The sequence below is a fragment of the Salvelinus namaycush genome, chromosome 5 (genome assembly GCF_016432855.1).
Source record: "Salvelinus namaycush isolate Seneca chromosome 5, SaNama_1.0, whole genome shotgun sequence".
NCBI classification, from domain to species: domain Eukaryota; kingdom Metazoa; phylum Chordata; class Actinopteri; order Salmoniformes; family Salmonidae; genus Salvelinus; species Salvelinus namaycush.
Genome location: NC_052311.1, coordinates 50,401,611 through 50,426,485, shown reverse-complemented (window position 1 = coordinate 50,426,485; position 24,875 = coordinate 50,401,611). Strand labels below are relative to the sequence as shown.

At 40.9% G+C, this 24,875-nt stretch overlaps 4 protein-coding genes across 4 annotated transcripts in view; 3 read left to right on the top strand and 1 right to left on the bottom strand.

The window, feature by feature from the left end:
- The window catches only part of LOC120047169 (soluble guanylate cyclase gcy-31-like), a 90,229-nt gene extending 87,808 nt beyond the window's left edge, over positions 1-2,421 (top strand). The window contains exons 15-17 of the mRNA XM_038992702.1: positions 1,320-1,409; positions 1,661-1,779; positions 2,019-2,421. Of these exons, the coding sequence (XP_038848630.1) occupies positions 1,320-1,409; positions 1,661-1,779; positions 2,019-2,421 (612 nt within the window). The remainder of the gene's footprint in view (positions 1-1,319; positions 1,410-1,660; positions 1,780-2,018) is intronic.
- A 6,990-nt stretch (positions 2,422-9,411) lies between these two features.
- On the top strand, positions 9,412-15,415 carry tnfaip8l2b (tumor necrosis factor, alpha-induced protein 8-like 2b). Its single transcript, XM_038993171.1, has 3 exons — positions 9,412-9,816; positions 13,940-14,263; positions 14,425-15,415. Exons 2-3 carry the CDS (start codon positions 13,946-13,948, stop codon positions 14,665-14,667), a joined length of 561 nt encoding a protein of 186 aa, XP_038849099.1. The 5' UTR covers positions 9,412-9,816; positions 13,940-13,945; the 3' UTR covers positions 14,668-15,415.
- A 3,482-nt stretch (positions 15,416-18,897) lies between these two features.
- lysmd1 (LysM, putative peptidoglycan-binding, domain containing 1) lies at positions 18,898-21,454 on the bottom strand. The gene is made up of 3 exons (XM_038993170.1): positions 21,042-21,454; positions 20,471-20,787; positions 18,898-19,372 (listed from the first exon to the last, which is right to left on the bottom strand). Exons 1-3 carry the CDS (start codon positions 21,222-21,224, stop codon positions 19,186-19,188), a joined length of 687 nt encoding a protein of 228 aa, XP_038849098.1. The 5' UTR covers positions 21,225-21,454; the 3' UTR covers positions 18,898-19,185.
- Positions 21,455-21,513: 59 nt separating this feature from the next.
- scnm1 (sodium channel modifier 1) lies at positions 21,514-24,187 on the top strand. The gene is made up of 8 exons (XM_038994376.1): positions 21,514-21,662; positions 21,862-21,932; positions 22,056-22,144; positions 22,244-22,338; positions 22,462-22,562; positions 22,657-22,808; positions 22,910-23,042; positions 23,243-24,187. The coding sequence occupies exons 1-8, from the start codon at positions 21,612-21,614 to the stop codon at positions 23,364-23,366; spliced, it is 816 nt and encodes a 271-aa protein (XP_038850304.1). The 5' UTR covers positions 21,514-21,611; the 3' UTR covers positions 23,367-24,187.
- The last annotated feature ends 688 nt before the right edge of the window (positions 24,188-24,875 follow it).

Below are 24,875 nucleotides of genomic sequence, written 5' to 3'. Positions count from 1 at the left end.
TACAAAATAAAACCCATAATTATTCCCATGCCATTATTACAGAGAGTCAGACAAATTATGCTACCCTCTGCCTATTGACTACTTAGCTTATTCATGCCTAATCTCAAAATACAAAACTGCACCTTTAAGACAAAAAAATCTCTTTACCTGACTCGTTTTTCAAAGATGTCTTGAAATGCACACGTTTTGTGCTCTTGTAGGAAGCAATCACTCCCCCATTGCTGAATACAAAATGATCTATAATTGGGCTAATAACTTACTAACTAGCAAAGGATATGAACAAATGTACAAATGTGCACACATTGCTACATGTAGCTCTTGCTTTGATCTCAAAACAAGCACATCTATTCATGACCGCTCATGCTGTAAAAACAGTCCAGTTCAAAGTGAATGGCACAGATCCATATATGGCAATGGTCTATTTGCATATAGGCCTACTGCAGCTCTGATTGGTTATGGCACACTGGTCTGTGTAGAGTAAGGGCCTGAGTTGTGCCTGTCATTGCAATAGAAACCTACTCCGATGTGTTCTGCCTACAACAAAATCTCTTGCATATTTAGTTTTGTTTCGGTGTATTGCCTTGAATGTGGCTAATATTGCATTGATTCAATCACAATTCCCACAGTAAAGGGAAACGTTGATAGTGTTAACTAACGGGGAAAACTCTGGAAAGTTGAGTGAAGGTCAATCTCTTGCTTCTCTGCGCAGGCTGGTATTTGTTCTGAGTGGCAGTCCCGGTGAGCTGCTTGCCCACGCACAGCTTAGAGGGAACATTGGTTACAACACAAAACCCTCTGATGATGTCAAAGCTACAGTGTATGTGAATATTTTTTTTAAAAATCTGAGTTTACGCATTTTTTGATAATTGACATTTAAGGTTAAAACAATACATACTTAAAAAAAGAAATGATCAAATAGTTTGACAACCCTGTTTGTAAGCTTTTAAATTATACTAATTATCAACCGTTTATATTTTCCAGTGATGAAGACATGGATGTCTCATGGTATGGTGGGGTATGCAAAATAGGTCAACTTTGAGCAACTTTATCTCTTGAAAGTTTTGGCATTCAGGTCCAAAGATCACGTTCTGAGCACTTCTACAAGACACATTTTTATGGAAGGATTTGTTCAAATGAAAAGGGGTGCTGTCAAAAAGTGATTGAATTTAAATGATTTTACCCAATAGACGCAATCAATTAGCACTGTATAGCAAATAATTTATTTCGTAAGTAGGCCGCAAGTAGGTTAATGCGACATTAAGTGAGCTGAATAGTTAGCACTATGTCAGCCATCAACCTCTGTGTGTCTGTCTGTACAGGGCATGCAGATCCACATAAGTCAGACCACCAAAGACCACTTGGAACATGAGCCCTACATAATTGAGGAGAGAGGAAAGATTTTTGTGAAGGTATGTGTACGATGTTCCATCATGACACTGTGATGCTCCACCTGCCAAACAGACAAAAATGTACCACACTAAATCCATTTTTAAAATCTTTTTCTATTAAAATATATTTTGATCTCTTCAGGAGTTTTATCAAAGTTCAAAAGTCCTGAAATGGTCATTTGCGGCCCATCCATTGGCTGAGTTATGACAGGTATTGAACATAAGGATCATGAACACGGTACTATTGCTGCCTAAATTCTGTCCATTCACAGGGTAAAGGCTACATGAAGACATATTGGCTGAAGGGGAAGAAGGACCTGTCGTTTAAGACTCCAGCAGAGCTCCGCTACAGCAGTGAACAGAAGGACTCAGAGGACAGGAGCTCCAATGGGTAAGTGGAGCAGGGGAGGAGGCAACACCAATCTCTTCTGTAGGGATATACTGCAAGATGCCCTATATCATATGACTGTGAACTGTTCATTGAATTGCACTTCTGTATAGTTAGTAAGGTTCCAACACCAGCCTGTTTGTGGAGCGAAGGGCTTGCATAAGAAAAACACACCTGCTACTAATTTGCTTTGCTTTTGTACATACTTTGAGGTCATTTTTTTAATACGTTCCAACACACAGGTCCACCTGCACCAACACCAAGCGCTCCACCTCCAACCTGAACATTCCCAACGAGGAGCAGGCAGAGGGCAAGCCCACCCCCACAGAGCTGCCTGCAGAGCCCTTACCTTCACTAGAGGGCGCCCCCGAGGACCCCACAGACCCCACCGAGCCCCAGGAGAAGAAAGTAAAAAAGAACACTAAGAACAACAACAAAGGGGGCGTGGCCAAGCCCGAAGCTCCTCCCCAGCAGGTCAATGTAGTGCAGGAGAGTGCAGTGCTTCCTGCTGCTGCCCAGGAGACCCCCACGGCCCCCCCGGCCACCGCCGCCCCAGTGCTCAACAACAAGAAAAACAGCTTCAGGCACCACACCAAGCTGCCCGCCCACCTTCCCATGCGCAGCACTTCCTGCTGCCTACTGTGAGAGGAGAGGCTAAAATAATGTGACTGGCCTGCATCTTATTGACAGTCCTGTGAAGGCAACCCTGAAACTGTATCTAACCTTGAACCTCAACCAATTAGAAAATTCAACTTGGTTTCGCTGGTCAGTCACGTCCCTTTTAGTTTTTCCCTACTGTGAGATGGACCAGGCCAGAGTTCAAGACCTCTCAGATCATGGGCCAGCATTCATGTTCGATATATTGTATGATGCCCTGGTGTCTATCCTATGTTTTTCCTTAGGCAGGACCTGAGGGTCCCCACAACAATATTCAGGGCAGCCCACACCTAATGTAATGTATTAATCCATTTATTCAAGGTAGAGTAACAGAGGTAGACAGGGCGGAGCACCTCACCTAAGTAATAATAGTGGAAACATTGATGCTCCTAAAATTAAACAAATGTGACATTGCTGAAAAGGGAAAAACGTTTCTCTTCCAACAAATATATACTGATACTCATGTCTTGATGACGTGTTAAACAGTGGGCCTTTTTTGGTAATACAAGCACCTGGCTAATGTCATGGATTTCTGCATGTTGTTGAAAGGAAACAGGTCAATACATGTACAGTTCATGTACTATTTATTAAGTTATTACAATGGATTGATATACAGAGTAAGATGAGATGTCAAGAGATGGTTGTATTTTATTTGCAAAAAACTAGTTCTGAGAAGTCTGACACAAGTTAGAGTACTGATACTGTATTTAATGATGGAATAATATTGACTTTAATAATCATTTATATAATAGCGCTTTTCCTAATGCTGTAAGTGCTTTACTTTCTGTTTTGTATTTGTAATTTGTTGCACGTTTACTGTATGTTAGCACTTCTTTGTCCATAAGAACTGTACAGACAAACACGTCACGTGTTCTTTTCCTTGTTGATATCTTTAAATGTTTTGCTTGACAATAAACACACAAAAAAATTGTGATTAGCTCACAATGTCAGAGGGACAGATGAAGGCAAAGAAAAAAGGGAAGCTATAGCTCTATAAAACTGGGGATTGTACATTTTTTTCTATAACATGCTCATCAGTCATCAGTGCACGTGATGGGGAAAAGGCTAGTCGCAGTCAGCTGCAGAATTAAGATTAAATCAATGACTTTCTCTGAACTGACACACTCTTATCTAGATGTTACCTGGCACCGTATCAGATTACACAGCTAGCGGAGATTGTGTGTGCTCAGAGAACAGCTAAGCACCAGTCAGAAAATACTAAATGTCCTAAAGGTGGAATGAAAAGACAGTAAAGCGGACAAAGACTTTAGGCCTACACTGAGCTCAATTAATGTCCAAATAGAAATCCCATCATGACAATTATTTAATATACTTATTCTAGATTAAGAATTTCTTCACTAAAGTGGAAGGCCCAATGTCCTTGATCTTTTAACAAAGGAGGTAACACATTATACATAAACTGTGCTCAAAGAAAAGGTACAGTGCCTTCAGAAAGTATTCATACCCCTTGACTTATTCCACATTTTGTAGTGGTAGCCTGAATTCGAAATGGATTCAAAAATATATAAACTCAGCAAAAAAAAGAGAGGTCCTCTCACTGTCAACTGCGTTTTTTTCCAGCAAATTTAACATGTGTAAATATTTGTATGAACATAACAAGATTCAACAACTGAGACATAAATTGAACAAGTTCCACAGACATGTGACTAACAGAAATGGAATAATGTGTCCCTGAACAAAGGGGGGGTAAAAATCAAAAGTAACAGTCAATGCAGCTGGTGGCCACACCAGATACTAAGTACCGCAGTGCATCTCCTCCACATGGACTACACCAGATTTACCAGTTGTTGCTGTGAGATGTTACCCCACTCTTCCACTAAGGCACCTGCAAGTTCCCGGACATTTCTGGGGGGAATGGCCCTCACCCTCACGCTCCGATCCAACAGGTCCCATACATGCTCAACGGGATTGAGAACCAGTTTGAGCTGTTCTGTGACGGGAGTAGTATACAGCGTTGTATGAGATCTTCAGTTTCTTGGCAACTTCTCGCATGGAATAGCCTTCATTTCTCAGAACAAGAATAGACTGATGAGTTTCTGAAGAAAGTTCTTTATTTCTGGCCATTTTGAGCCTGTAATCGAACGCACAAATGCTGACCATAATTATATCCTCCTGATTCCTGCTTACAAGCGAAAACTAAAGCAGGAAGTACCAGTGACTCGCTCAATATGGAGGTGGTCAGATGACACGGATGCCACACTACAGGACTGTTTTGCTAGCACAGACTGGAATAAGTTCTGGGATTCATCCAATGGCATTGAGGAATACACCACCTCAGTCATCGGCTTCATCAATAAGCGCATCGATGACGTCATCCCAACAGTGACCGTACGTACATATCCCAACCAGAAGTGATTACAGGCAACATCCGCATTGAGCTAAAGGCTAGAGCTGCCGCTTTCAAGGAGAGGGAGACTAATCCGGACGCTTATAAGAAATCCCGCTATGCCCTCAGACGAACCATTAAACAAGCAAAGCGTCAATAAAGGATTAAGATTGAATCCTACTACACCGGCTCTGACGCTCGTCGGATGTGGCAGGGCTTGAAAACTATTACGGACTACAAAGGGAAACCCAGACGCGAGCTGCCCAGTGACGCAAGCCTATTAGACGAGCTAAATGCCTTTTATGCTCGCTTCAAGGCAAGGAACACTGAAGCATGCACGAGAGCACCAGCTGTTCTGGACGACTGTGTGGTAACACTCTCGGTAGCCGATGTGAGCAAGACCTTTAAAACAGGTCAACATTCACATTCAAGCAGACCACCATAGTCCCTGTGCCCAAGGAAGCGAAGGTAACCTGCCTAAATGATTATCGCCCCGTGGCACTCACGTCGGTAGCCATGAAGTGCTTTGAAAGGTTGGCCATGGCTCACATCAACACCATCCTCCCGGACACCCTAGACCCACTCCAATTCGCATACCGCCCCAACAGATCCACAGATGACGCAATCTCAATCGCACTCCACACTGCCCTTTCTCACCTGGACAAAAGGAACACCTATGTGAGAATGCTGTTCATTGACTACAGCTCAGCGTTCAACACCATAGTGCCCACGAAGCTCATCACTAAGCTAAGGACTCTGGGAATAAACACCTCCCTTTGAAACTGGATCCTGGACTTCCTGACGGGTCGCCCCCAGGTGGTAAGAGTAGGCAACAACACGTCTGCCACGCTGATCCTTAACACTGGGGCCCCTCAGGGGTGTGTACTTAGTCCCCTTCTGTATTCCCTGTTCATCCACGACTGCGTGGCCAAACACGACTCCAACACCATCATTAAGTTTGCTGACGACACAACAGTGGTAGGCCTGATCACCAACAACGACGGCCTATAGTGAGGAGGTCAGAGAACTGGCAGTGTGGTGCCAAGACAACAACCTCTCCCTCTATGTGAGCAAGACAAAGGAGCTGATCATGGACTACAGGAAAAGGCGGGCCGAACAGGCCCCCATTAACATTGACGTGCTTGTACTGGAGTGGGTCGAGAGTTTCAAGTTCCTTGGTTTCCACTTCACCAACAAACTATCATGGTCCAAACATACCAAGATAGTCGTGAAGAGGGCGCGACAAAACCTTTTCCCCCTCAGGAGACTGAAAAGACTTGGCATGGGTCCCCAGATCCTCAAAAGGTTCTACAGCTGCACCATCAAGAGCATCCTGACCGGTTGCATCATCGCCTGGTATGGCAACTGCTCGGCATCTGACCGTAAGGCGCTACAGAGGGTAGTGGGAACGGCCCAGTACATCACTGTGGCCAAGCTTCCTGCCATCCAGGACCTATATAAAAGGCGCTGTCAGAGGAAAGCCCATAAAATTGTCAGGGACTCCAGTCACCCAAGTTATAGACTGTTTCTCTGCTACCAGACGGCAAGAGGTACCAGAGTGCCAAGTCTAGGACCGAAAGGCTCCTCAACAGCTTCTACCCCAAAGCCATAAGACTGCTGAACAATTCATAAAATCACCACCGGACAATTTACATTGACAGCCCCCCCCCCCCCCCCCCCTCCCTTTTGTACACTGCGGCTACTCACTGTTTGTTTGTTACCTATGCATAGTAACTTCGCCCCAACCTACATGTACAGATTACCTAAACTAGCCTGTACCCCCGCACACTGACTCAGTACCGGTGCCCCCTGTATATAGCCTCGTTATTCTTATTGTGTTACTTTTTATTATTACTTTTTATTTGAGTCTACTTGGTAAATATTTTCTTCTTCTTGAACTGCACTGTTGGTTAAGGGCTTGTAAGTAAGCATTTCACGGTAAAGTCTAAACTTGTTGTATTCGGTGCATGTGACAAATAAAGTTTGATTTGATACTCCAGATACTCAACTAGTCTAAAGAAGGCACGTTTTATTGCTTCTTTAATCAGAACAGCAGTTTTCTAACATAATTGCAAAATGTTTTTTTAATGATCAATTAGCCTTTTAAAATGATAATTAGGATTAGCTAACACAACGTGACATTGGAACACAGGAGTGATGGTTGCTGATAATGGGCCTCTGTACGCCTATGTAGATATTCCATAAAAGAATCTGCTGTTTCCAGCTACAATAGTCATTTACAACATTAACAATGTCTACACTGTATTTCTGATCAATTTGATGTTATTTTAATAGACACATTTCTTTGCTTTTCTTTCAAAAACAAAGACATTTCTAAGTGACCCCAAACTTTTGATCGGTAGTCTATGTAAATGAGATATTTCTGTATTTCATTTTCAATAAATGTGCTAACATTTCTAAAAACATGTTTTCACTTTGTCAAATTTCTAAAAACATGTTTTCGCTTTGTCAAATTTCTAAAAACATGTTTTCACTTTGTCATTATGCGGTATTGTGTGTAGAAGGGTAAAAAAATATGTAATCCATTTTGAATTCAGGCTGTAACAACAAAATGTGGAACAAGTCAAGGGGTATGAATACTTAAGGGTTAGTGAGTGCTACATACCTACCTACCACACACACATCTGAACTCTCCTTGTAGACATTTCTGAGGGAGATGTCATTACATGATTAAGAGGAAGCCGTCAGGAAACCGCTTAAGCCCTATTTCCTGTCTGTTGCCATGGTGACAGGCCCACTTTTGCAGTTGCAGTTCACTATCTCTAGTCAGTTAATTTCTTGCCGGAGGAAAGAGAAAATAAACACAAAGGTGCAGGTGTTTTTGAATCCCCACTGCACACTCTGTAGGCTTGTATCCGTTCAGACTCTCCCTTCAGTTCAACTGGGCCTTGGTGTGACCTCTCACCCTGACACATGAAAACAATCATTGGCTCAAAGGCCTTAGCCCCATTGGATGGAGATGTTTTTATGGGTTGAGCCTCAGCAGGCTGTTTGGTCCAGCTGGATGTCGTTCACATAAACCTACAGATAAACAGAGTACTTTTGAATCAGGGAATGGCCAGGCCTGTATGAATCAGAGCATTCATGAATTGTGGTCAGTGTAAACACAAAACACACTTCCCTGAGTAGGAATTGTTGAGATTGATAAAATTCACCCCCTTTATAACTAAAGATCCAAGACTAGGATATCTGTAATATACATTTGCTAGTGGCCGGGGGGGGCTTTACTTGGCTCATTGTGCTCTAGGGACTCCTTGTGGCGGGCCTGGGCGCCTGCAGGCTGACTTCAGTCATCAGTTGAATGGCGTTTCCTCTGAAACGAGGGTGTTAAGAAGTGCAGTTTGGCGGGTCATGTTTCGGAGGACGCATGACTCGACCTTCGCCTCCCGAGCCCGTTGGGGAGTTGCAGTGATGAAACAAGATCAATATTTGAGGAAAACCTGCCTCACTCTTATAGAAACCTAACCCTGGGATAGAGTTTTACTTTTCAGAGGAACAATTACACAAATGTTAATGACAAAATGTTGAGTGTTTCTGAGTGGTCCAATGTCAGTTCTGACTTAAATATGCTTGTCCATCAATGATTCCAAAACAAATTTACTGAGCTTGAGCAATTGTGACAATGCCCTAAGAGTTGTGCAAGGTTGGTAGACTATTATGATTCACAGCTGTAATGACTGCCAAAGATGCTTCCACCAAGTGTTAACTCTGGGGTGTGAAGACACACAATCAAGACATCTTTTTTTCGTCTTTAAAAAAATAATTCATTTGGAAATATCTTATAATTTTATTTCACTTAAATCTAATTTAATGCCTTTTTAGATTGTATTTTAGGGCAGCAACATGTAAAGAATGTGCAAGGGATGTGTAGACTTTCACCATGCACTGTCTGTACTATTACCCCAGTCTACCTGTCTATGTATTTGCTTTTCACAAATTCAACATCATTTGAAACTAAGCCAACACGAGGAGAGATAAAATCTATGGCAACCAATGCAAACAAAACTGGTAAACAGGTCTTATATAGTCATCAGTTTTTACTGACTTCCCTCCATTTCAAACCAATGTGAGCTCAGTATTTTCAAATACTGTTCATTCATGCCAATGTAGTTATAATACAGTATACACTCCATACGGTATAATCCCTTAACACTCTACTATGTCACCAGGGTCAAAATTACAATGACAAAAGTAAAGCAGTGAAAATGTTAAAGGTTTAGAATTAACAGATGAACTATATGAATTTATACATTGCTGGAGAGCAGATGTGACATGGAGTCCATTGCTGACAGAAGCTGCATTCCTGTAATGGTGAACACAAAAAGGGTTAAGCCGCTCCCCTTTCAAACGCGGGATTATTGCTAAATTCTTTCTGGGGTTTTCACTTGTCAGGACAAGCAGAGGCCCACTGTCAGCAGATAGAGAGAGAGAGAGAGAGAGAGAGAGAGAGAGAGAGAGAGAGAGAGAGAGAGAGAGAGAGAGAGAGAGAGAGAGAGATAAAGTGAGAGAGAGATAAAGAGAAAGAGAGAGACAGACAAAGACAGAGAGAGAGCGAGAGAGAAACAGAGACAGAGACAGAGACAGAGAGCGAAAGAGAGAGCGAGAGAGGGACAGAGTGGATGAGAGAGAGAAACAAAAAGAAACAGGGAGACTGATAAAGTATGAAGAGGAAGGAAAGCAAGAGAGAGATACTGTAGTTTGAAGAGGAGCAAACGTTTTAATTTGAATTTTAGAGGGAAATACAAGAGAGAGAGAGAGAGAGAAGGAAAGAGAGAGAAACACACTAAGGGGTGTGTCATAGCAATTTAGTTCCTCAAGGAAGTACAACTGACATTTATCTTGAGACGGTGGCGAGCAGCACTGATAGATGAGACAGAGGGATTTTATTTTATTTTCACCTGGTAAGATGAAGGGATTCCATTAACGAGTGCTCAATGCTGACAACCTGAGCCACGTGCCGTAGGGACTGAGACGTTTGACACGAAGGAGGGGGGGACTCTCTCAGGCACACACAGGTAAGAAGACTCTCAGGGCTTTCTCTATCTGATAACTCAACCATGTCTTTTCTATGCACAGATAGCTCTACCTTTAACAGAAATAACGTACACTCTTGCAAATATAACACTTGTGTTATTATTATAGCGAGCTTGTCGTTTTTTGTTATATCTTTCAATACAGTTTAAGCCTATGTGGATAAAGTGAGAAGGAAGGTGGTACTGAAGGACCAAATAAGATCATGTGTGAATTCCTCTTCGATACTTTTCTAACTTACACTCGACTTGGGAGACGTGTACTGTATGTACACTCAGAGTCATGCTGGAACAGGTACAAACGGAACCCAGTCCTGACAGACAGCTGTATAACTGAGGAGAGAAACCATCTGTGCCTGGTGGAGCTTGCACAATCAAACGAGTTGTGGACTTTCTTTTAGTCTACTAGCCTACACGGATTGAGGGTGCCAGAGAGTCAGTCAGAGTGAAAGACAAAGACATGGAAATGACACAGCAATGTGTTGGACAGACAGTAAGGGGTAAAAACAAAATTGGTCACCACAAACCAACTGCTGTTTCACTTCCTTAATAAGCCAGCAGAGTTGTGTGTCAGTCTTGAACAACAACTCTTCAAAGACTTTGAGAAACGTTACAATACTGACAAAACGTGCAAAAATCATACTGTATGAACACTTTTGAATGAAAAACTGCCAGCATCAAACAGCAAGCATTCAGTCCAACACCATTGTTAATGAAGCAATACTGTTGTGATGCCAGTTTTTGGGCCATTATTGTGCCACATGCTGAACCTGCACACACACGGGACATATCCTGATTTAGAAACCCATACCAACTAAATGCTGAGAGAAAAACTGGAAAGTTCCGCACTTTGTGAGGTCCTCTACTGAAAAGAAAGGCCTGGACCTGAGCTCAGGATAATGCCACCAGGAGTGTGTTCAATGAGTTGGTAGAACTGCATATATTCTCTGTTTGTATGATTAAAAGTCATGCCCATCCTATATTATATATTTCTATCTGAAATAGCCTGAACATTTCTCCCTTCTAAATAGACACTTTAAGAACTGGGAGGCCTCATTGCCCCATAATACCACTCAAGTCTGGTGACAGGCAGCGGGTGACATAAGCCTTTAGGGCTAGTGTTAGTGGAACATGTCTGCTTGACCTGGTGCTTTGTAATAGCAGCAGTAGAAGTCACATTCTGTCTAGGGAAGTCGAAGGGACTCCACAATTGCCCTGCTAAGCCCTGTGGGAGTCCAGAGGATTTACCTGGGCGTACACACACAAACACACACACACAGCAGTCATCTACGGAATGCTAAATATTTACCTCTCCCACCCCGCCCCCCTGCGCATAATCTTCCAATCAGCGATCACTATCTCTCCAAGTCAGTCAGCACAGCTCTTCTTGATCCACACAACCTGCCCTCCTAACACTGGAGTCATGGAAGACCCACATTGCTTGGTTTTTCCCATTCCTGAAAGTGTAATAATGTCTGGTTTCATAAAATTGGTTCCTATTGTTAATGGAGAAGTTAGTGCTCTTCCATCCATAGCCTAATGGACAGCAACTCAAATTGACCTTCTTGAGTGCTCTCTAAATGTGTACATGGTCATTGTTGCTGTACTCCACATGAACTGTGTAAACATAAAAAGCATTATCAGCCCGCCCTGTGCTGTCCCTTACAGGAGAGTGGTTTTTCATTGTACTCTTGGCTGTCGCATGAAGACAACCCAAAAATGATATTTATACTTTAAACAATTGACCCTTAGCAGACTAGTCAAATAAACAGAGTGAACTTTCCTTTAAGCCCAGCCAAAAAGCCAGATGTCTCCAGCTGCGGCTCCATATTTCTGCAGGGTGGATACATGGCTGATGGGTGCGCACGTCTCTCAATCCCCACTGGGCTTTTCTGCATTGGAATGAGACAGAGTGAATCTGAAATAGCTATCATGCTGTTCCACTTTCATTATCATCGTTAAGGGAAATTAATCTAATGAATGTTCCCACAGAGAGCGGAGGCTTTTTGCTGGAGCGTACCATTAGAAATGTGACACTGGATATGCATGTAATAAAAACCCAGTGGGATGTCATATGGGAGATGTGTGTTTGCTGATTATAGAACATAGGCTATGTCAGGATCATTTGATTTATTGGCAGAAAAGTAATTTGCATTTATTGTTTACTGCATCAATTGTGAGTCAGATAGACGACTGTCATTAGGATCACGCACGCATGTACGAGTACACACACACCTGGACCCGTATTCATAAAGCCTTTCAGAATAGGAGTGCTGACGTAGGACCATTTCCTGTCAGTCAATATAATCTGTTTCATTATTATCTAAAAGCTTAAACAGATCTTAGATCAGGACTCTGAGACTCTTTGTGAATACGGGCCCTGAAGCGATTTAAAAAAGACCCATATGTGTGAAAGCCTTGTTGCCACTTAAAGGATGCCTCAATGTAAGACCTTTTGCCTAAGGGAGGATTCCAAGACAGTAAATATACACGCTTAGGGATAAAAAGTGCTTTCTATAACCTAAAAGGGCTCTTCGACTGTCCCTATAGGAGAACCATTTTTGTTTCCAGGTAGAACCCTTTTGGGTTCCATGTAGAATCATTTCCACAGAGGGTTCTACATGGAATGCCAAAGGGTTCTACCAGTAACCAAAAAATACTTTTTCCTATGGGGATAGCTGAATAAAAAAAAATTCTAAGAGTGAAGGATGGCCATTGGGTCTAGGACCATGACTTGCTCCATTCCCTCTGTTCTGATGCAATCTAGGAGCACTTGTAGAAACCTGCCTGAGCTATTCAGCCTACCTGCCTCTCTCACATACTTGTCCGCACAGGCCTTAAGTGGAGATTCAGCCCTGAAATTATCACCACAGGATGATTGTGTATGCTCTCAACATGTAACAGAAACCAATGGTAGGAATTGTGTAACCTTTTATACATAGTTCATACCCATTTTTACAATGTTGAAAATTATGTCGAAATGATGTGGCCACAATGTAAAGATACACAAATAATTATCTATTTCATCCATGTATAAAGGCTTATACTAGAAAGTGGTACCTTCTGAGCATTAGACTGTGTGTTACATTTAGGTTAGGCCCAATTCCATAGGTGTACCATGGAACCTACTGTGTTAATTTGATATTGAATACATCAAATGAACCTGCAACACAGCTGCAGAACAAAGGTGCAATGACACTAGTCTTGTTAAACGGTATGTGGTGCAACAGTTTTGTGTGTTTACGTGATGTAAGTGCACTCATGTCCTCCCATGAGGGGTAGCTCTCTGTATCTTCACTCCCCTGACAGGGACACGGTGTGGGGTGAGGCTGTAGCCTCAGTGGGTATTACCCAGTGGTGTAAAGTACTTAAGTAGTACTTCAAGTAATTTTACTTAAGTAGTTTTTTTGGGTATCTGTACTTGACTATTAATATTTGGCAACTTCTATTTTACTATATTCCTAAAGATGTACGCTTTACTCCATATATTTTCCCTGACAACCAAAAGTACTCGTTACATTTTGAATGCTTAGCAGGGCAGGAAAATTGTCTAATTCACACGCTTATCAAGCGAACATCTCTGGTAATCCCTACCGCCTCCGAGTTGGCGGACTCGCTAAACACATGGTTTGTTTGTAAATTATGTCTGAGTGTTGGACCATGCCCCTGGCTATCCGTAAATTTAAAAAACAAGAAAATTATGCCATCTGTTTGCTTTATATAAGGAATTTAAAATGATTTATACTTTTACTTTTGATAATTAAGTATATTTTAGCAATTACATTTACTTTTGATACTTAAGTACATTTAAAACCAAATACTTTTAGACTTTTACTCAAGTGGTATTTTACTGGGTGACTTACACTTCTACTTGAGTAATTTTCTATTAAGGTGTCTTTACTTTTACTCAAGTATGACAATTGGGTACTTTTTCCACCACTGGTATTACCCATGGAACATCCCCTGGATGTCTCAGTTGGATTCTCTGTGATGTGAAAACAAAAAGCCCAGAAAACTGAATTGAGGGAGATCCTGTGGCACGGCTGAGCTAGGAGTTAGAAATAACATAATAAGACATCTTTGCTCACTTTTCTCTCCCAACCCCCAGGTAAGGATGGAGTCGTTCAGCTCCAAGGATATGGCCATGCAGGCCCAGAAGAAGATCCTCAGCCACATGGCCAACAAGTCTGTGGTCCATATGTTCATAGACGACACCAGCAGTGAGATCCTGGACGAGCTCTACCGTGTTTCCAAAGAGTATTCAGGCAACCGCTCAGAGGCCCAGAAGGTGGTGAAGGACCTGATCAAGATAGCAGTGAAGATTGGCGTGCTGTTCAGACACAACCGTTTCAACCCAGAGGAGCTGAGTCTGGCCCAGGACTTCAAGAAGAAGCTGCATCAAGGAGCCATGACAGCCATCAGCTTCTATGAGGTAAACATGCCGGCACCTTGCATAACACTATGTTACAGTGAGTTAATCGATCATAGACCTGTATGCATTAACGGCCAATCATTCTGTATGAAAACAGATAAGAAAATGACAACATAATAACATTATTATCCTATCTCTATTTCCCACTTCTTCTTGTTCAGGTGGAGTTCACCTTTGACAAGACAGTAATGTCGGAGATCCTGACAGGATGCAGAGATCTGCTGTTGAAGCTAGTCGACTCCCACCTCACACCCAAATCCCATGGTCGCATCAAACACGTATTCAATCATTACTCCGATCCAGAGCTTCTGACCAAGCTGTACAACCCCGATGGACCCTTTAAACCCAACCTCACCAAAATCTGCACCGGCCTCAACCGTCTGCTGGAGGAGGGAACGTTATGAGAGTGTGAGCAAGTCTATGATTGTGAGAGAGACACTGGAAGATCTGCTTGATGGGGTCTGCTTAGAACTCGAGAGAAGACTGTGTGTAAGGACAGGAGGTGTCCATGCTCTAAATGAGAACTGGCAAGATTTGTGACTCAAGTTTTACTTGATGTTGTCACTCACTGATCTGTTATTTTCCAAAAAGGGTACTGTCCAAAGTGGAAAAAATATGAGAATACGCAGGATGATGTAAAGTTAATGTCTCCTAATGAATTGTGTCTCAACGAATGGAGTTCCTGGAAAGTCAGGATTAGGTTAAGATTGTGTCAACCACCTGATTTTTATACAGTGGAATTTCCGTCCATGGTTTCACATTCTCATTTACTACTATTCTATTTTTTCTGGGGTTTTTTCTCTCTCGACATATTATGTACTGTATAGGGAAAGAGAAACCTCAAGGATTGCACAATACTGACTGACAGAATGAAAACAAGGGTTAAAAGCAAGCGGTGAAATATAAGAATAGAGTACTACAATCTAGTGGTCCAGCTGGCAATGACTCAGTACTGCATGTATCGAAGAAAATATAAAAGCTTATTTACAAAAACAGTGCACATCTATTGTGGAGATACAAGACAGTCATTTTATAAGACCCAAAGAGAAACTGGATTGGAATATTTAAGAACTGGCTATAAAATAATTCAGCTTTATTTGGGCCTTGTACATCATAGGATTGGAAAAAAATAAAATGCCTTGTAAATTGGTGCCTTATTGTCTATTTGTGAATTTATTGACTTCACATCTTTAGTTAAAATGTACAATATGTGCAATTTATCAATAAATTGACAACAATGTGTATACATACAGTATCAGTCAAAAGTCTGGACACATCTACTCATTCAAGGGTTTTTCTTTATTTTTACTATTTTCTACATTGCAAAATAATATTGAAGAGATCAAAACTATGAAATAAAACATATGGAATCATGTAGTAACCAACAAAGTGTTAAACAAATCAAAATATATCATATATTTTAGATTCTTCAAAGTAGCCACCCTTTGCCTTGATGGTATGTTTTGGCTCATTGTCCTGTTGAAAAACAAATGATAGTCCCACTAAGCACAAACCAAATGGGATGGCGTATCGCTGCAGAATGCTGTGTTTGCCATGCTGGTTAAGTATGCCTTGAATTCTAAATAATAGAGTACTACAATCTAGTGGTCCAGCTGGCAATGACTCAGTACTGTATGTATCAAATCAAAAAATAGAAGCTTATTTACCAAAACAGTGCACATCTATTGTGGAGATACAAGGCAGTCATTTTATAAGACCCAAAGAGAAACTGATTACTTGTTAGATATTACTGCATGGTCGGAACTAGAAGCACAAGCATTTCGCTACACTCGCATTAACATCTGCCAACCATGTGTATGTGACAAATAACATTTGATTTGTATTGATTTGTTATCACAACAGTGTCACCAGCAAAGCACCGTCACACCACCTCCTCTATGCTTCACGGCGGGAACCACATATGCAGAGATCATCCGTTCACATACTCTGCACATACTCTGTCTCACAAAGAATGGGGGTAGGAAGCAAAAATCTCAAATTTGGACTCATCAGACCAAAGGACAGATTTCCACCGGTCTATGTCCATTGATTGGCTCAAACGCATTAAGAAGGAAATAAATACCACAAATGAACTTTTAACGAGGCACACCTGTTAATTGAAATGCATTCCAGGTGACTACCTCATGAAGCTGGTTGAGAGAATGCCAAGTGTGCAATGCTATCATCAAGTGTAAGGGTGGCTACTTTGAAGAATATCAAATATATTTTGATTTGTTTAACACTTTTTTGGTTACTACATGTTTCCATATGTGTTATTTCATAGTTTTTATGTCAACACTATTATTCTACAATGTAGAAAATAGTAAAAAAGAAAGAAAAAAACATGGAATGAGTAGGTGTGTCCAAACGTTTGACTGGTACAGTAGGTAGTGAGCAAAATGGAAATACCTGGGTAAAAAAGGGACAAACTGGTGAATCAACGGTAACATCACATATCAAAAAGAGTAACCAGGTCAGATGCTTCTGAAATAACTAAAGGCAACATAAAATATATCTTGTACTTCTAAACTACACGTCTAGATTTACTTAAACAGCAGAAAAGCAACAAATAGCAAGGAGATCCAACAAGTTCCTCACTTTCATTGAGTATGGCCAATTCAGTGTTAACAATAGATCCGTAAATCATGGTTGCCAAAATTCAATTAAATACCAAGGCAACCTTACCACTGACTACAACCTAGTGCCAAGATTAGAAAAAGAAAGTGCAATGCTCAGTATTCTTCTAAAAATAAATATGTACATCATTGCATAATTGTAACAAACACCCAGTGAAGACTAGGCTATACCAACTAGGCTATTGGTTTCAATTATAAATACATGTTTTAGAGTCAACTTCTATTGTTCTCCAAGACTTGCATATTTTTCACATTTCTGACATTGCATAAGACACTACGAGGTAGCATAACTCACATGATCTAGCTAGCGCCTGTGGCCAAACATAACTTGGAGAGTTACAAGATCACACTAACATACAAACACAACTCACAAAGTGCCACATTCTGACTCTCGTTTTGTGTAGTAAACAGACAACCAGACAGTGCTGTTCTGGATATGGCTAATATATAATACGTAGTCAATGTACTACAACGTGAAATAACTTGGAAATAGTTAATTGTTTAATAAGAAGTCTTTTAAAACTTTTGACCGGTAGTGTATAAGAACACCTACTCATTCAAGGGTTTTTCTTTACTTTTACTATTTTCTACATTGTAGAATAATAGTGAAGACATCAAAATTATGAAATAACATATATCATATGGTAATCAAACAAATTGTGAAAGAAATCTAAATATATTTTATATTTGAGATTCTTCAAATAGCCACCCTTTGCCTTGATGACAGCTTTGCACACTCTTGGCATTCTCTCAACCAGCGTCATGAGGTAGTCACCTAGAATGCATTTCAATTAACAGGTGTGTCTTCTTAAAAGTTAATTTGTGGAATTTATTTCCTTCTTGATGCGTTTGAGCCAATCAGTTGTGTTGTAACAAGGTAGGGGTGGTATACAGAAGATAGCCCTATTTGGTAAAATACCAAGTCTATATTATGGCAAGAACAATTCAAATAGCAAAGAGAAATGACAGTCCATCATTACTGTAAGACATTAAGGTCAGTCAATACGGAACATTTCAAGAACTTTGAAAGTTTCTTCAAGTGCAGTCGCAAAAACCATAAAGCGCTATGATGAACCTGGCTCTCATGAGGACCGTCACAGGAATGGAAGACCCAGAGTTACCTCTGCTGCAGAGGATAAGTTCAGTTGAGTAACCAGCCTCAGAAATTGCAGCCCAAATAAATGCTTCACAGAGTTCAAGTAACAGACACATCTCAACATCAACTGTTCAGAGGAGACTGCATGAATCAGGCCTTCATGGTTGAATTGCTACATAGAAACCACTACTAAAGTACACCAATAAGAAGAAGAGATTTGCTGGGGCCAAGAAACACGAGCAATGGACATTAGACCGGTGGAAATCTGTCCTTTGGTCTGGAGTCCAAATTGGACATTTTTGGTTCCAACCGCCGTGTCTTTGTGAGACACGGTGTGGGTGAACGGATGATCTCCGCATGTGCATTTCCACCGTAAAGAATGGAGGAGGTGTTATGGTGCTTTGCTGGTGGTACTGTGATTTATTTAGATTTCAAGGCACCCTTAACCAGCATGGCTACCACAGCATTCTGCAGCGATATGGCAACCCATCTGGTTTGGGCTAAGTGGGACTATCATTTGTTTTTCAACAGAACAATGACCCAACACACCTCCAGGCTGAGTAAGGGCTATTTTACCAAGGAGTGATGGAGTGCAGATGACCTGGCCTCCACAATGCCCCGACATCAACCAAATTGAGATGGTTTGGGATGAGTCGGACTGCAGAGTGAAGGAAAAGCAGCAAACAAGTGCTCAGCGTATGTGGGAACTCCTTCAAGACTGTTGGAAAAGCATTCCTCATGAAGCTGGTTGAGAGAATGCCAAGTGTGTGCAAAGCTGTCATCACGGAAAAGGTGGCTTCTTTGAAGAATCTAAAATATATCATATATTTTGATTTGTTTTTGGTTACTACATGATTCCATATGTTTTATTTCATAGTTTTGATGTCTTCACTATTAATCTACAAATGGAGAAAACAGTAAAAATAAAGAACACAATTGATTGAGTAGGTGTTCTAAAACTTTTGACCAGTAGTGTATTTTTCAAATTGAAACTCATCCTCCCAGCAAAACAATTATATCAACAGTGCTAACGACCAACTTTCAAATACCAAGTCCATAGAGCAGCAGGTTACTCGTCAGTGAAAATAAGAACTCATAAATCTGTATTGGCAGATTAGCTTGGAGGCCAATCTCTTTGATTCTTGCATTAGTACATGTGTCCCATGATCTGCCTGACAGAGGCAATGAAATCACAACTCAAAGATCTCATCCTCTCTTTCTCTCAGTTTCTTGGTGCATTTGGTGATGGTGAGGGGCACTGCACCAAGTATGGCTTGCTGATGCATTCTGGGAGAGGTGACGACCGTGGCACTGTTTGACCTTGTAAATCGACGGTCTGTTGTCTTACTGGTACAAGCTGCTTCCAAAGACGTCAATCTGTGATGGAAAACCCCAACAGGAAATAAACAGAAGCTTGACAAAATCATTATATGGAGAGCTAGGCACATCATACAGTGTTTCCCAAACCATGGGGTCGCGAGAAAAACATAAATACATTTGTTTTAACTTGCTGTTGCCGCTAGATCCAATAAACAGAACGATTTCTATTTTCTTCCTACAAATGTCTCCATCTTTTGAACCGTTTAAGCTTCAAAATATTATGACCCCATCACTCAAATATAAGACTTTGTTTCGTCCTACAATGACCACCAATGAATCATTAAAAGTGGACAAGACAAGGAACTAAATCACTCTTCTTTTTTTTTAACACAGAAGATATAAAAATAAAAAAATTGCCTGATCATCTTCTGAACTTCCCAATACCTTTCTGTTGAATGTCACTTCAAACCATACTTCCTTCAGATTGAAATACTGTCAAAAGTACCGATTTGCAATAGACTGTCTTAGCCCCAATTAAAAAATGGAAACATTGGCCGTTGATTACATACCTTTTTTACATGGTGGGGTGGCACATTTTTTTTTAATATCATAATGGGGTCACGGGCCAAAAAAGTTTGGGAACCCCTGATAATAACATGCTATTGATGTCATGACATCATCACATTGACACCCTACATGTTTAAATGGATATTAGCATTTCATCAAAGTTAAAGCTGCAAACTTTTAGGGCGACTGACCAAATTCAAATAGAAATGTGGTATAGATCTGTCATTCTCATTGAAAGCAAATCTAAGAAGCTGTAAATCTGTTCTTTGTGAAGTATTTCTATGCTTCCTTTTCTTAAATTTCGTTTTTGCATATTTTCTCTTTCGGTTTTGTACACCATATTCAAACAGCTAAATACAATATTTTTGGTTATGGAAAAGGCATTTCACAGCAGTTAAGATGGTACAATGATTCTCCACACTATATTTGCTTGTTTTGTCACAAACTGAAATTAGGCAAACTATTGGATTTTAGTGGAGCGATTTCTGCATAGTGCATCTTTAAGAACTTTAACGTAAACTCTCAGACTGACCACTAGTTTATGACAGGACAGAATAGTACGATATGAAGTTATCTGGGTGAATTTACCGTTTTTCTCCCTCTTGGCATCTTTTCACAGCTTGCTTGGACTGGCTGATCATACGATCCATCCCTTTTAAGAAATTCATTGGAGAAAGTTCTGATATGCCTTCTTGTGTCTTTTCAGAGTTGTTCACTGGCTTCCCATTTTGAGTAGAGCCTTCTTTACTTGTACTGTCCTGTACTTGGCCTGAGTCCTCCTCAGTGACATCTACTCCACTATTAGCATCACTGTTGTAGTCTGACAGCACAGGTATGGAAAGAGACTTCTTTATGAATATTGAGTCATTCGTGTACAGTCTATTTGCTCTTTTGATTTGTTCCATCTATTAAAAAGAGAAAAATGCAGAAGATGTGGGTTTATGAAGGTAAACAAAGTTATCAATCAATCAATCAAATGTATTTATAAAGCCCTTTTTACATCAGCTGATCACCATATCACCATAGCAAAAGCCTACAAATTGCCAATTTTGAGTTGTCATGCAATAAAAACTCCTCATTGACAAACTGTCTGCTGCGGAAACATTTAAAATAGTCAAACAATTAGGAAGAATGTCAATGCCATTGTCTAGCTACTCACAGATACTCCATATTTCAACGCGAGTCCTTGCAACGTCTCTCCTGGTTGAACCTGGTGTTCAATTCGTCTTTGTCGTACCGGAGAAAGTTTGGATTGTACAAGACTGCCATATGACCTCGTGCGGTTACCGCGGAGTAGACCGCCTCCACTGGTTGAAAGAGGAGCCCGTTCCCCGTGGAACATGATGGAGCTTGTTAACTGGTAAGCTAACTAGCAATAGTTTGCCAGCTAACGTTAGCTAAATCGCCTACCATGCGAGTATACAGCTAGGAAACCCGTATAATCGTTATTGTAGGGAGGTGCTAGCTAATAACATGAGTGTTAAAGTGCATGTAGCTAGTTTACCTTATCCCGTCGACTAGTTAGCTTCTAAACAAAAACTTGCCATAAAGATTTATTCAGGCAGCTGTCAGTTTCCATGGCTGCCGTGGTATGACCAACTCCCATAATTCCTCACTGAAAGCAGGAAGTAACGTTAGCTAAATTACAAACGGTTTTGAAGATGTTTGGAGTAGCTAGCTATTAGCAAATAAAGACATTCAACTACCAAATATATTTAGCTAAACCTAAATGTCGTTTAAAAGAGATGGCAATGATCAGAGTCAATTGAATATCCTCAAGGTAAGCCATCTTACTAGTTGTTGTTTACATAAATCAGTTTGGACGCATGGAGCAGCTTGTGACCATACATAACTGATTCTAACGTTACTTTAGCTAGCTACATGCTAAAGTTTGTCATTTGTACTGTTTCATATTAGCTAACTAAGTATTTAGCTAGTTAGATAACGTAGCTAACTAACGTTAATTATTTATTTCCCAGAAACGGCGTGTTGCAGATCTCCTGTCCAATTTCATTCCAGAGGATGAGGCAGCCTTGATGAAAAATGGAAGGTGAAGCACCGGCATCATTGCTATCAACTGGAATGAATCCTTACCCAGATCTTACTGTTGTTTTAATTTGGCAGAGCAAGCACTTATCATGAGCATCTGCATTTTTTCCTAATTCCCTTTCAGATACACCTGCCTTGTGTGTTCATACCGCCCTGTTTTTGATACAGTTGACATACTGACAGTACACAGAAAGGGGAAAAGACATCTCGAAGGTGGTACATATGAATGATCAATTGTTTTCCCAAGCAGGAAGCTATATCAAAACCATCTGTGAAAGCTGAATGTACCTACACTAATCCTTTCTTTGCCAGGGATGAAGTGGTTTTATGGAAAGAAAACTCAACTGAAAAATGAGATATCTAAACGAAAACATGAAAACTATGTTCAAGCTGAAGATAGCCAACAGGTAAAGCTATATAACTAGCTCAGTTACTCAGTGAAATATTTTGTCTTTGTAAACCTGAGGCTTTAGACTAGTGTAAACTGGAGTGTTGACTATGCATCATGTTGTTTTTTGTTTTCCCCATAGGAACCCTCTAGTTCTGCCCCCCTGTTGACACAGACACGTAAACTCACCCACCACGCCTTACTGAAGACTGTGCCATACAACAGTTGTCACAAAAAGACCAGGTACTCTATGCTGAAAGTGATATGTTATTGTGAGTAGTACCCTACACATTATTACAATCACATGTTCATAGACCCCTTTGAAATGTATTTCCAGTACAAAGTCTGAAAAAGGATCAACTAGTTCCATTCCAGACTGTGACATCAGCCCCTCCAGCACAAGACTATCATCACCACATCAAACGTCAGTGGAGACGATAAGAGATACAGACATAATGTCCTTACCCAGTTCCAACAGTAATACAGCAGGTAAAGTCTAGATGTATTGTTAATAACGTTATCATACTACAAATCTATAATGATTGGTCTCCCCTCTAACCCTTTTGTTCAATGCCGTTCATCCTCACTAGTCAATCAGGGATCGTGTTCAATCGGGAGAAATAATGAAGTGTGTAAGGAGTCTCAGCCAACAGCGACCCAGGAGTTGGAACCTATGACAGCTCAAAGGAGGAGAGAGATGGAGCATTACCTTAAATTGAAAAGGTACTGTGTACCTAGAAAGTGTTGACTCATTCAGCGTCACCACTAATCTGCATTTGTCATTTCATTCAAATTTCTCACTGGATTCAAGCATATTTTAAGTGTCGCTTTTCAAATGTGAAGGCTGCAGTTATGTAAGTTCACCACCAGAGGTCAGTATGCCATCTTAACTTTTCTACCACCTCTTTCACTTTCTGCCTCAGTGCGGGATGGCTGCAGGACAGGAGTGGCCAGTGGGTAAAGGATGAGAATGTGGAGTTTGATTCAGATGAAGAGGAACCCTCATTGCTCCCATCCTCTCCCCCCACTGACTCAACAGAGGGCTGACCAGATGAGCAGCAGTGACCAGACCAACACCACCACCTTCCCACAATCCTTAGCCCTTTCCTCAAACCCTGCCGCTGACACAAAGGTCCCGTTTGGACATACATCTGTTGACTCAACAGTTATGAAGTGCACTCTGTTGCGGTAATGACAACACTATAAGAGCAGTACTAGATCATCTTGAACTGCCTCCATGCCTCCCTATCTCAGGGAAGATGCATTGGTGCTTGAGACAATGCTCTGACTGATTCTCAGCACCCTTTGTGTTATTCCGTTTGCCCATTTTATTTATGTCCAACACCTCCCCTGTTAAGGCTAAGCTTCTGTGAGTTTACCATAAATCAACAGCAGATAGGACAATATTACTGCTAATCTTGGTAGTGGAGCCACCGGTTAACATTCTTCCGAAGGTTCTCATTTGTGACTCACCCCTAGACCACTCTATATAGTGGATAACCTAGAGAAAGGGAGCGTGTGGACTTAACGTGGGTTAGTTTTAAATGATGACGTTGAAGTGTGGCAAAAACTGAGTACCTGATCATTATTTTTGAGCTCAGTGCGTGACTTCCACAAGACGTTTGGAATGTTTGTTGACAGTTTTTAGCTCTTGTGTGGACGCAGTCTTGTGTCTTCAAGACTGATGATGTTATGGAGTTAAATTGTCAATGCAATAAGTCATGTTGATTCTATCATGTTACTTGTACTTTTAGATGACTAAACAAAACAGTTGTCCTCCACTGCTAACTAGCCACAATGTTCAATGTCTGTTTGAATAACCCAGATACAAGGGAGTAAAATAAAGCACCACTTAACTTAGAACTGTATACCAGGTCAGTCACTAAATACTTTGCTTGGTACCCTACATAACTATAAATACACATTCATTTTACTGTGGCTGAATGATCAAAGGGGAATAAATAACCCCAGGAATAGCATCTGGTATGCAATACTGACCTTAAATCATTACAAGCCTGATCCCTGTGCCAAATGTCACTCTTTATGGATGTAGCCGTACCACTGCAATCAAAGTTTCTAAACCCGTCTCCCATTTATTCAAAACCTGCTAGGTGACATTTCTTTACAATAAATTATAAATGTTGCTTAAATTGAGCATGATAATCAAAACATTGCTTTTAATACAGGTATAAAATGAATGTGTACATGGAGAATGGAGCCACTCCAATGCTATGAAAATCCTCAGAGGTTAGCAGCTGTTTGGTGAAGGTTCATGATCTCCTTGGGTGCATATGGGTGCCCCCTCCCCTTCAGACCCTTTTAAAAGTTGTTATATTCTGGGAAGGGTAACTCAAGCCCAGAGGACTAGGTTACATTCCCAATGGGGGGAGTAAAAATAGGTCAGGAGGTTTGGGGATCCGGCAGGCTCAATGAGGTATTGAATTGTTCCGATTCTCAAGATCTCGGAGCACACGGTATACTCTTGTATCTGCTTGTACCTTGTGTCAGCTCTGAAGTTTGAACCATGGAAATGATGAATGTTGAATATTATGTATG

Coding starts and splice junctions, on each gene's coding strand:
- tnfaip8l2b (XM_038993171.1), top strand. CDS start 13,946: ATGGAGTCGTTCAGCTCCAAGGATATGGCCATGCAGGCCCAGAAGAAG. Junction 14,264..14,424: donor CAGCCATCAGCTTCTATGAG/GTAAACATGCCG, acceptor CTTCTTGTTCAG/GTGGAGTTCACCTTTGACAA.
- lysmd1 (XM_038993170.1), bottom strand. CDS start 21,224: ATGTTCCACGGGGAACGGGCTCCTCTTTCAACCAGTGGAGGCGGTCTA. Junction 20,788..21,041: donor CGTTGAAATATGGAGTATCT/GTGAGTAGCTAG, acceptor TCTTTTTAATAG/ATGGAACAAATCAAAAGAGC. Junction 19,373..20,470: donor TGCCAAGAGGGAGAAAAACG/GTAAATTCACCC, acceptor TTTCCATCACAG/ATTGACGTCTTTGGAAGCAG.
- scnm1 (XM_038994376.1), top strand. CDS start 21,612: ATGTCGTTTAAAAGAGATGGCAATGATCAGAGTCAATTGAATATCCTC. Junction 21,933..22,055: donor GCCTTGATGAAAAATGGAAG/GTGAAGCACCGG, acceptor ATTCCCTTTCAG/ATACACCTGCCTTGTGTGTT. Junction 22,809..22,909: donor TTCCAACAGTAATACAGCAG/GTAAAGTCTAGA, acceptor CATCCTCACTAG/TCAATCAGGGATCGTGTTCA.